We start from the raw sequence: 12,802 nt of genomic DNA, 5'->3' as shown, positions 1-12,802 counted from the left end.
CTGACGTCAACCCGATTTTCATTTTCAACCACAATACAACATCTGTCCAACGTTGGAGATTAATGTCAATCTGACATTGGATTCTGACATAAACCTGATTTTCATTTTCAACATTGGGTTTGGTCTTCTAATGTGAATTTTATCATTGTTTTGGAGCACACTAGCTTATAGATAACAGTAAGGCTAACATATTCATACTAAAAGCCAAAAAACTTCCATTTGGCTTTTTCAAAAAATTTCCACTTCCAAACTTCCACTTCCAACAGCCATTTGGGTGTCCACAACCATTGTGGAAGTTGAGTGCACTTATTCAAATTCACATTCAATCCCACTACTGGAACTGTGTTCAAGAAATCAATTTGATATTGATATAAGGGTAGGCAGGCATAGATTCAGAGGGATACGGTACTGTGAGTATTACATACAGAAATGCAACAATAATAAAGCAATGCATTGACATTTTACTTTTGATACTTAAGTGCTTTTAAAAATGAGTACTTCTGTACTTTTACTTAAGTAAAAATCAGTCTTTACAACTTTTACTAAGGGAGTAGTATCTGTACTTTCACTCAAGTAATGAAGTTGTGTACTTTGTCCACCTCTTACACGTTTCTACATGTACTTACTATAGTAATAACAATAAATTATGCATAATTACAAGTAACATGTAGTTAATTAATATTACTCAGTACTTATTTGAGTAAGTACAATGTAACTACGTCACCTTAAAATAAAGTGTAACCCAAAAGTGAATTTCGCAGTGAGTATGTCGGGGCCTTGAACCACGTTCAGTCTCTTGTACGTTACGTGTGAACGAGTACGATCACAAGCAACATGTTGCTGGCTGCAGTTCACCTAACGGCCACCGGTGTCGCTAATAACAAGGGTTTCTGAATTCTACATATAGCCCCTTTAAATGTTAATATAATTAAACTCAATGCTATGCTTCCATTTCCTGTCAAATATGAATATCCAAAGCAAATAGACGGATTGCTGTAAAAATGTCCATGTATATAAATAAACAAAAATTCACAGAATAAAATATTACACAATTTGAATTTGTCAGAAATATTTAATAAAAGTAATTACGTCTCTCACATTTAGAGTTGAGACAGTTATCTCAGGCAACAGTATGCAGTTTCTCTAAATGACCATTCGCTTTATTCCATAATGTACAATTTGTTCTGTACAAAACAAAAATGCTAAACTTTGTATAAAAAATATAAGTTAATTTAAAATTTAACTCTAATTAACAAAATAACCATGGTAATAATCAATAATTGTGGCAATAATAATATAATAGGAGCAATAATATTAATAACCATAATAATAGTCTCTAAACATAGTGCATATGAGGGAAAAGACTGGTTGTGGATGATCTTGATGACTGAGGTGAGCGGTGCTGAAAAGATCCTCTCAACTCCGTAGGTGGGGTTGGTAGCATTACTCCAGAGCGAACACACACACACACACACATACGCACACACACACACACACACGCACACACACACACACACGCACATGATCAGAAAGTGCATGACTGCCTAAGATAGCACCATTAGAATGTAGCTTACATCTCCAAACTCAATCTCTCTACTCTACTACACAGTGCGCATGTCGCTCGCATGCCGACACAACCCTTGGAAGCCATGTTTAACATTCCCACATCCGATGGTGTACACCTTTGGTACACGTAAAAACTAACAGGCATCTTGAAGCAGTTTGTGACAGTATTGATTACATTCACTCATCAGTCCTGCAGTATTTACAGAAGGCCATCAGTCGGTCAGAGCTCCATCATCGTCTGCAGGGACTACAGGTGCCTCACAGGTCCAAAAAACAAACAAAGAGTGGAACTGAATTCAGCCATTTGAAACAATGACATTGTATGGATATTTGTCGGGTCATGACTTGAAATTCACTTTAGCCTGCATTCAACAATTTATGATGTAGCCAAGATGAAATAAATCTTCCTCTCTGAACTGTCAGTGTCAGATGCATTTTCAATTGACCCTTCACTAAGCTCCGCCATCTTGGTTACTGTTACTCGCTCAGACACGCTTTACAGAATGTGCCACAGATTTCAGTAAACCACGTGATTTTAGCTTAATGTGCTCATGAAGTGTTAAAGAAGAGTGATGTTGCTATTATTCATCTGATTTTGTGTAAAAGAAATGGATAAATTACACAGTAATGCGAGTAAAATCTTTGAAGAATGAACTTCACAAGGTTTATTTAGATTTGGAAAAGGGAAAGTAATGCATTTATCTCTTGTCTTTATTAGAAGTGCTACAGCAACATTTTAGTAGGATTTCAATCAAATTTAAGGACTTTCCTCTGGTTATATGGTGGATGCACCAGTTGCTAAAGCAGGATTGGCCAGTAATGTTTTTAAGGCGGGACATAGTGAAGGGTGTCAGTCCACATAAGGAAGTCATTGAAGCGTGCAGCATTTTACCTACATGTTCAGTCATTTATCATTTAGTTATTTGTTGTATCAATTTACAGATTGGGTGGGGATGTAGTACTTTATATAATAAAAATAATTGTTTCAGGCAAATACTGTAATTAAAATAGCTTCAGAATCAGAAATAGTTCCATTTGATGTTATCATAATCAAGCAACCAGACTGGTTGTGAATATTTTCTTTTTGGACAAATTTTTGGATAACCTGACCTGTCAGAAATATGCTTGTTTACCCTAAAAATCATGACAATAAATATATCTGCAGTCTGTCATCTAGGCATCTTGTTTTTTAGTTTACAGCGATTATTACTTTGCACACACACTGAGTTCCTTTCTTACAGCAATGATGTAAATAGGCCATGTAATGTGTATGGAAGCTTGTTTCTGCCACTGAATAAAAAAATAAGAAAGGCAATTGCGATTTTTCCTTAGAATTGGACTTGATATCTCGCAATTGCGAGTTTATATCTCACAATTCTGAGAAAAGAAGTCAGAACTGCAATATACATAAACTCAATTGCGAGAGGAAAAAAAAAAAGTCAGAATATTGAAATGTAAACTCACAATTATCTTTTCCATTTTTTTTAAATTCCGTGGCGGAAACAAGCTTCCATGCATATCAGATTTATTATTTTGACATTTTTTTCCCCCTGAGGTTGACTTATAATGTTGGTAAAGTGTTATCCATCCTATCCAACTGATATAATTAAAAAGAGTGGTTTTGTTGGCATTTTTAAGACCTCTGTTTCTGAACACTCAATAGTTGACGTGTAAATGCTGGCAGTTGAATGAGGCATTTTTGAAGCTTAGTTCCAATAAACGCTAGGAAGAAGGTTTTGAGCTTTGAAAGTAACAGTGTGTTTTTCAGGTACACTGCAAATATTTGATTCTTTATATGACTCAATAATGCTACGAGCTTCAACGGGTTAAAGCTGAACTTCATATCAGGTTGGAAGATGCTGCAGATTTCAGTGAGGGACACCGTGACTAGTGTGTGACTCCAGTAAGGTTCAGAGTGAGACTTATGCCGTCACAAAAGCTCTTTGCTTTGGAAGGACACGCTGCGGGGGATTTTTGTTTTTTAACTCCACTCAGAATAGGCTGTATTTCTTCAAGTACTGCAAAACAATTTTTGCTCTAAATATTATATAAAACATCCATCAGACCACCAGAGCGATGGGTTCACCGTGCCTCATGTATTAGCTTCGACTAAACATTCCTTCTGTCTATTTTAAAAATAAATCCACTCAAGTAGCTTTGCGTATGCTTTTGACAACAGCAGGATAAAAAGTACCATTTTAAACTAGACGAACAGTCTTCTAGTTACGAGTCACCCAACCAGATCGTAACGCAGGTTTGTATTTAAGGCCTCTTCAAATGTAAGACCACGAAAGAAACCGAAAAAAAATATATAATCACCTAAAAGAAAAGATGCAGAAGCAACCTCCTAAGGAAAAGTACTGTCAATAATGATGGCCATTCTGCAGAAGTGATCCCACACAGAGCGGACTTGAGTCCCAGCCATCAACGAGGGAGCCCTGATGTCATTCGAGAGTACGCCTCCGTCACCCACTGAGGTAACATTATGTTTTGTTTATTTTTGTGAATGTATCCGTCCCGGCCTGCCCTCTGCACTTCCTCGTGCCTCTGCAGGACGTGGGATGTCCACAGGAAGTCCAGGGTCTCTGGCAGGGGTGTAGGTGGTGCTGTGGGACAGGTGCCACAGATTTAGTTGTCCACTTTCACTGGCCCGCTGTCTGATGTCTCGCACGGTTCGTCCTCCTCAGTGGAAGCCCATGTAGAGATGTCTTCTCCTCGAACAATTCGTTCCCATTGATCCAGGTTTTCCCTGCAAACACAGATAGCTCTTCACAATATTACAGAAAAACAACAACTGTTTGTCCATATTTTGAATGTAGCAGGACAACTGGCTTATTTACGGAAGCCCTGAACAGCAACGTAAAAAAATTAAAATCCGTAAAAAAACTGAGAATAAAGTCGAAATATTTCGAGATTAAAGTCGAGATAATATTGTGTATAAATACTATCTGTAATTAATTTCTGCAATGACATCTATAACTACACTGTTGACCCTTCCTTAACACCTAACCAGATCACCTAACATTTTTTTAATCAGTATTTGAGAGAGATCTACAAACCTTTTCTCTCTGTCACAAGGATCAGTTGGGGTCCTCTGGATGATACATTATCCATTGTATACATGTTTACTGTTATTATCTTGTCAATTCATAATAAAAGACCCATGTTTGCAGTTGTGACTTTTGAGAACACACAAATTGCTGTACAAAAGTTTTTCAATGATCTCAACAGCTTTAAAACTACTGATATTTACAAAATTTGTTTATATGAAAGGGTTCAAACATAAATTATGCCATTGTATTTTATTAAAATACCATTTTAGTTTTTCAAAATACCAAATTGTTTTCTTAGTCGTTGTGCCACATGACATTTTGGGGGTTTAAGATACCAAAACATACAATAATATTTATTATTTTAATGCACTGAATAAAGTTTTATAGAAAAATTATTTTAAAAGGAAATAATGTACTTGGACACAAAAATATGCACTTAAACATGCAATTAAATTGATCACCCAAACTTGAAACCCACATAAACGCCTCCATTTTATGAAGGATTTGGTAACGGTGACTTTCAGTTGATGTTTTGTAAAATCTAAACATTCTTATTTATAATTTACTTATATTTGATTTTCATTTATTTAAAACACTTACATTTTGTATTCTGCTATATTATTATACGTAAAATATTAAGTTAAATAATGTGCTAACTAGTCAAAACTTTGGATAAATATGATTGAATTTGTTTATTTTTAAATCATAAAATTAAATTATGCTTAAATGCTTGAAACTCTTTTTTCAGAAAACAAATATATAAATTGTGCTTGTGTATGAATTTCACAAAACTTATTTATTTATTATTATTACAATTATTTTATTTTTACAATATTTTATAATGGATCCAACTAATCGCTAATGAAATTTGTTTTTGACTATTTTCATGACTGATTTTTATAAAATATATTGATTGGTTGTTACAGCCCTGCAAATGTCAACTGATAGGCTGTGGCTAGAGTAATTGAGGCAATGCTGTCAGGGCAATCTGACCCAGACACGAAGGAAAGAGGTGGTCATACTCAATTTGCCCAGTTGTTTTTTAGATCTGCGCTTTTTGTTCCATATATGTAGCACACAGTCCAATAAGAGAGGATGAAAATGGTCGGCTATTTGACTCTCCCTTTCAATTAGTGAGGTTGATGTCATTTACCGGTCCCTCTCTGATCTCACAATGACCAGGGCTCCGGAACGTCTGAACCCGCTGCCCACAGATTCCAGTTAAAGACCTGGTGCTGACACCGTGGCATGGCTTTTCAGATTGCGCCGTCAACTGTGTTTGCATTCCCCACAGATCGAGGTCACAGAGGTCACAGTTTAGGGCACATGGGGAGTAGTTTAGACACACAGACCCATCCTCACATCAGAACTAGCACAAAGGCCACATCATGGAGGCTGGTTAATGTGACCTGAGCAAAGCAGTGCAAGTATCATACTGAAGCTTTAAAGAGGCTATATGTGAGGATTTTAGAGGATTTCTTTTTTTTTATGGCCAACTGTGAACAGATTGTAATGAAAAAAAGAAGAAAAACGAGACCTTCCCTGACTTCCTACATTGTCTATGAAAGCCTGTAGACTGATTTTTTTGTGAAGGCCTCTCTTCTGTTCTCTGCAGCGACAAAGTGTGCAACACTAGCTAACGTTAGCTTAGAGATGGAGTCCACTAATGTCAACAAACACAGCACAACACAAACTAAAATAAAAGGTTTGCTGTTTCACAGTAACAGTGACATAATATTAATCTGTAATGATTTAACAAGGTCAACTACAATGGCACAGGAAACAAATTCTTATACAGTGTTCAGGATAATGCCTAAAGAGCCACTCTCTCTGTGTACATAGTATGTGCGAGCAAGAGTAATAAGTTGCTGGCTGCAGTTCAGTTAACAGCCAATTATCTAGTTGTCTAGTTATCTAGAAACTAGCATAGCATCAATCTAAACCACATGTTAGCAACAGGCTAAAACATGCAAGCAATATGATAATACATACTAGGAACTACATAGATCATTCTGGATGGTTGCCAGAGTGTTGTTGGCAACTGCATAGTAACACCCTAGCAACCACCCAGAACACCCCAGCAACACCCTAGCAACCGCCCAGAACACCCCAGCAACACCATAGCAACCACCTACAAAACCCCATCTAGAATGGCCTAGCAACCACATAGCAAAACCCTGGCAATTATCTAGATTACACTAGCAACCTCACAGCGTGGCCTTAAAACTTCAAACAATCTATTAAATAACCCAACATTAAAGTTTGATTTGGTAAATGTTTTTACCTAGTTACTATTATTTTGTAATTTATTTTGATTCTTTATTTGCACTTTTAATTAACTTTTAATCAGCTTAAAATGATTTAATTAAGAAAACCAATCAACTAATAATATAAAATTATAATAATCACAATAAGCAATGCCAGGTTGCCAGGTTTACATAACAAAACCAGCCCACTTGCTATTAAAACCTTCCCAATCACATCCAGGGGGAGGGTGGTGGGGTGTAAAATCGAGTCCCGAGTTTAGGGGGGGGTCAGCTTTAACACACAGTATAAAAGTAGCCCAATTCCGCGTGAAAACCGCAGACCTTGGCAACACTGAATATAGTTCATCAGCTTGTAGGCTGTTAATGGTAGCCAACATGGCCACTTGGCTCATTAATATAAAATGTAACTGAAGTGAGGTCACAGGTGTGCGATTATAACAGATTTGAACAAGGCTCATCATCTGACTTATAATATTAGCTTTGTCAAAAAGATTTAGATATATTAGTCTCCTTAATTTGTTTAATAAAAGTGCTTTACGGGGATGGTGTATTATACCATGGTACAGGAGCATTCATGCAGTCAACCGTTGTTATGAGTGTGTGACTGACCTGCAAGACGTAAGCAGAGGACTGGAGGGGGGAAACAGCTCTGACAGGGTGGTGTAACAGGGAACTGCCACTGCATTGTAAAATCCCACCTGAATACATGGGTAAAAACAGGACTAAGGTTTAAAAAAAAAACAAAAAAAAAAACAGGCTTCTCGACTCTACAACTAAATATAACAGCTGACCTAATGAGCCGCCTTCCTACAATATAGGCCACATTTTAGGCACACCCCCAATGTTAAGGCTGTTCCAAAGCATGGGATAGGAAAATAAACATTTTGCTAGGTGGCCTTCAAGGAGCTTGATAATGCCAGAAAGTTCTCATTTACCTGTCCCTGGGGAACCTCGTGCTTTTTATCCCTGTCCATCATAGGGATGGGCTGCATTCCAATCTTCTTCATTTCATCACCCTGTCATCACACACAAGAAGTACAATTTCACTGAATGGCCTGCAGTTTGACATACTGCTCAAAACAATACAGTGATCTGAACAATGATTTGCTTTATTACATATAAATATTGTTACTACAAAAAGATTCCTGTTTGGTTAATGATATGGTTTACCTCAGCCCAGAACTCAGCATAGATGTCATTGGCTGTGATTCGTGTGACGGGCCATAGTTTGGTAACAGAGCAGAGATCACAGGCAGTCATCATCAGACCAATCACACGGTCCCTGTGGTGGACCAATAATCAACCAGCAATTAATCAAAGGGATCAAATCAGGCTTTTTATGCCGATGAAAATGACGCTACGAGTGACAGACAAAATCTTTACAATAACATGCGCTGTATGAACGTCCTAGAAAATTCACAATTTTCAAAACTGTTTTATTTAGTCTTTTGGAAAGATGTTTCGTCAGCTGCATATTCTATGGAAGCCTGTTTCCGCCATGGAATATATATATATATATATATGCAATTGGGGAATATAAATGTACAAATCTGACTTTTTTCTCGCAATTGCAAGTTTATATCTCGCAACTATGCAAGATAAAATGTCACAATTACCTTTTTAATTCAGTGGTGGAAAAACCTTCCATAATATTCTGTATGTTGTTAATAAATAGCACAAACAATTGAACCCACTGTACATCCATCCCTTACAGCCTTGTTTTCATTCCTGTCAGAAATTAAATATGGCACTACCCTGACTAAGGTCTACAAAGTGGCATAGTTACACATTACTATAGTAATAACAGTAAATTATGCATAATTACTAACCACTAACCTTAAACCAAACCATAACCTTGAAGTACATGTAGTTAATTAATATTACTTAGTCTAGTACCTTAAAATAAAGTGCAACCATTTCCGTGAGATTCACTCAAGCATGTTAGTATTCCAATCCAAGCACAGCTTATGACACTGTTTCGGTGGCTCCCTGAATATATCTCTGATGTTGAGGTGACATTTCCAAGAGTCCTGTGATAATGGAGCAAAAGTACGACCTCTAACCTGTGAGCACGGTTGTTCAGGTCCAGCGCCCCTGTGGCCAGCAGTTCAGCCAGTTGCTTGCGGTTGCCGAAGTACAGCGCGAGGTCTGTAGCAATGATGGCCTTCCTGATGATCTCCAGCACCTGCTCATACTCACTGGAAGTCAGGTTGGAGAAAATATTGTGCCCTTCCAGCTATGAGAAAAAAAGAGATAAATAAAAAAGCAAAAGCTCCACTTATGAGGCATCTGGCTCTGCTGGAGAGTGGCAGCAAAGCCAAAGAGATGGCTGACAACAGACACGGAAAGACAATGCTCTGTTTAATATGGGACATTTCTTAAATTTTTTTTGTTGAAATTATAGAGATTATAGGGTGAATTGCACTTTAGATTAACAAAAGTCAACACTATATACCTAGTGCAATTAACGTTGAGCTTTATGCTAATTTCCTTATTTAATTACTGAGTGTTTACGTGTCTTTAATAATGCTTAAAATGTATAAAAGTGAAGCTAGTTGTTTTTGCTGTGTATTCCAAACTCTCGGCCCTATTACTGAGAATATTTTATTCCTAAAACATGGTGATTTTGTTTTTCTGGCTGTTGACAATATTTTCTAATTTATGGAGTGATAAAAAGAGATCCAAAATCCCCTCTGTAAAAACTATTGACTCTGATATGTCAAGAAAATGAAATCATTTCGAATCTGGCTATATCTAGTGTAAGTATGCAAAATAGTGCATATTTAATTAGATAATGCCTCATTTGCATATGTAAACATAAAACTTGTAATGCACACAACATATTTGCAATTCTAAATGCATTTAACCAACACTATAGTAAATTTTTTTTTTTTTACCCTGTTCGCCTGGGGTGTCTTGCCTAAAATACAATAAAGTTTGTGGTTCCAGCAAGTTCTGCTCTGATATAACAGTATTTATAAGGACTGTAGCTTGATACAACTAGCACTGAGATCATATACAAGGCCAGTGCCTTCAAGCCAATTTTATATAAGTTTAACTGACATAGTGCACAGACTCCCTTAGATTCTTCAATGACCATGTCAGTTAAACTTATATAAAATTGGCTTGCGGGCACTGGCCTTGTATATATATGGTGAGTGTAAACGCACGACTCTCCGACCACATCGAGCATGTTTGAGACTATCGTTCTGAGCTGGCACAGTGTGTAGGAGCTTTACCTGCAGGATGGACACCGTCTGTGAAAAATGATGCTGTTCCATTGTGGATGTGGAATACAGGGCGGCCAGCGGATGGTCAAACTTCTGCAGATAACTGTTACTGTAGCCACGGTGGTCCAGGTCGTGACATAAGCAGGCTATCAGCAAGCCTTTCCTCTGTGTGAGCGAGCAAGAAAGTTATTATGTGGAGCTACTAACAGTAAAGGCCCGTTCAAACCAAGAACAATAACTACTGTATAAAGAGAGAACTTCCATAGCATCCACACCAACAGGTGATAATGTTCTGCTTATTATAAGTGTGTGCTGTAGTTATCTGTAGCTTTAAATGCTCGAGCTCTTTAAATGTCAATGTTTTTATTTTTCATCAACTGGAAAATATCACTCTGAAAGGAATTCAAGTGTTATCATTCCTCCGTGTCGTTATAGCTATTCTCATAGAAGTAGAATTATTATTAAAGCTTTAAAGTTAACGTGCTTGGTGTGAACGGACCGTAACTTGTGTGTGTTTTTTAAAATAGGGCAGCTTAATCAGTAACAAGTTACTTTCTCCATTAGACAAGAAGGGAAATCTTTAGTTAAATGCTTTTGTTCCTTACTATGTTTCTGACTACAAATTAGTGTGTTTTATATTTTTCCTAGTAAATGTACTAATAGTTAAATTTTTAATTGTTTTGTTTTTTTCACCAGAAACTGTAATGAATAATGAATTATTTCATTAGTTACATATTTTAAAAGACACTGTCCCCTTAAGAAGTCTCATCAGCTCATCAAAATCACATTATTCTGTTAATGTCAGATTGCCATGGATACACTATATGAGATATCATGTCAAAGCATAAAACCTACATTTTCCATAAACATCACTCACAATTGCATTTTTGTCAACAATTAGGTCTTTGTTGTTTAGCGGTTCGGCACACTGTGCCAGGCACTTGTTGGTTCATGAATATTAATTGCATCACATGACGTTTGCCCTGAGTGATATGCTGGAAGGCAGACATGTGAGCGCTAGCCAGAGTAAGATTACTATGACTTTAATGACTTTAAGGGTTGCTGGACCCCTGCAGTTACCTTGGCTAACTTCTTGCTAATAGCTCATAGTTTAGCATTTCAAAAGTAGCTTCCCCAACACAACACTGATGTGAAATGATTCTTTTGATGTGAAATGATTCTCGTAAGTTCACTGTAAGAAGTGCTATTATGAGAATGATACTGACCTCAAGCTCTGTGAATATCCCAGTGGTTTTCTGCAGAATGACGTACATGCAGTGTGCCACCGTCACGGCGTGTTTCCAGTTGTGGTATGGAACTCGTCTGTAATTTTTCCGCACTGACATAGTGAAGCGACACAGTTTCTCCTGCTCAAAGCTGTTATAACACAAAGAAAGTGTGACTGTACACGTTTGCCTTGTCAAAGCGGGGTGTTTCTTCACCTACTGTATGCACACTTTTATGTCTAAAAAAATTAATTTTTATTAAGACGACGGATTTAAATAATATCAGGGTAATTTATTTTTGCTACTTTTCAAATGCCTTTCATGTATATATTGTATCGTTCTACTCTGATCCCAGACCCAGACTTTCAACCTTTCAATAGATAGATAGACATACACTAGATGGATGGATGATGGATGGATGGATGGATATTCAGACAGACAAACAGATAGACATAGACAGACAGACATAGATAGACAGACAGATTATACCTGACCTAGACTTTCAATAGATAGATAGAAATACAATGGATGGATGGATATTCAGACAGACAAACAGATAGATAGACATAGACAGACACAGACAGACATAGATAGACAGACAGACAGACAGATAAACGTCAGACAGACATGGATGGATGGATGGATAGATGGATGGATGGATAAAACACACAGGGCTTATAGAAATGTACACATTCTTACCTGCTTTTCCCACAAGAATTGTGAACCATGTATACAAATATTGCAGGCCACATTTCCTCAAAAGGGGCAATGTCAAAGTGAAACCTTAGACAGAAAGATGACAGTTTGTTTGCAATTCAAATCTGGACAGGTGAAATATGAACATGAATAATGCTCAAAACATCCTGATTACAACTGCACTCGTGTATCACGCCCACTTATATACGCATGAAAATAACACCAAACAAATATGCACGTTTAGTTCATGTGGATCATGACAACACTTTAATAATTTACAGTATAATGAAAAAAAAGCATTAAAACCTTGACACATCTGTGATATAAAAAAACACACACAATGAGCAACATGAGGCTGTGTGTTATAGTGGAACATACAACCTCGACTGCCTTATTAAATGTTGGCAACAGAAATATGATACAAATTTATATGAATTTTTTGTTACATTTTTTGTAGTAATAATCTGAACAAGTCATTTATTCCAGCTATGAGAATAAACATAACACAAATGTTCAGTCCAATGCTTTTAGAGCCTATTTTACAGCTATTTAACTGATTTATTACTGAAAGCCATTATGTAGCAGTGATTTGGATGTATGAGAGTGTAAACTCACAGTTCGATCTCTTTATAAATGACAGCAGGGAGAGAGAGTTGTGTGAGGGTCTTCCACTCCTCTGATGTGCAGATGCTGTGGTACGAAAGCTTCTCCATAGTCACCCGGTAAATGCACTCTGAATGTCTTATCCGGTGATACATCTACAC

At 37.0% G+C, this 12,802-nt stretch overlaps 1 protein-coding gene across 4 annotated transcripts in view; it reads right to left on the bottom strand.

Moving 5' to 3' along the window:
- Positions 1–1,052: 1,052 nt before the first annotated feature.
- Positions 1,053–12,802, bottom strand: part of pde10a (phosphodiesterase 10A) — a 133,308-nt gene continuing 121,558 nt past the window's right edge. For all 4 annotated transcript variants that reach the window (XM_084093842.1, XM_084093843.1, XM_084093844.1 and 1 more), the window contains exons 14-22: positions 12,654–12,796; positions 12,042–12,125; positions 11,343–11,493; positions 10,126–10,281; positions 8,950–9,122; positions 8,057–8,168; positions 7,822–7,902; positions 7,496–7,584; positions 1,053–4,315 (exon numbers count right to left, since the gene is read on the bottom strand). In XM_084093842.1, coding sequence (XP_083949968.1) covers positions 4,195–4,315; positions 7,496–7,584; positions 7,822–7,902; positions 8,057–8,168; positions 8,950–9,122; positions 10,126–10,281; positions 11,343–11,493; positions 12,042–12,125; positions 12,654–12,796 — 1,110 coding nt within the window. In that variant the 3' untranslated portion in view covers positions 1,053–4,194. The remainder of the gene's footprint in view (positions 4,316–7,495; positions 7,585–7,821; positions 7,903–8,056; positions 8,169–8,949; positions 9,123–10,125; positions 10,282–11,342; positions 11,494–12,041; positions 12,126–12,653; positions 12,797–12,802) is intronic.

This window comes from Abramis brama, assembly GCF_963993115.1.
Source record: "Abramis brama genome assembly, chromosome: 19".
Taxonomy (NCBI): domain Eukaryota; kingdom Metazoa; phylum Chordata; class Actinopteri; order Cypriniformes; family Leuciscidae; genus Abramis; species Abramis brama.
Note: the sequence above shows the minus strand (reverse complement) of the source record. Positions and strands in the feature narration are given on the sequence as shown.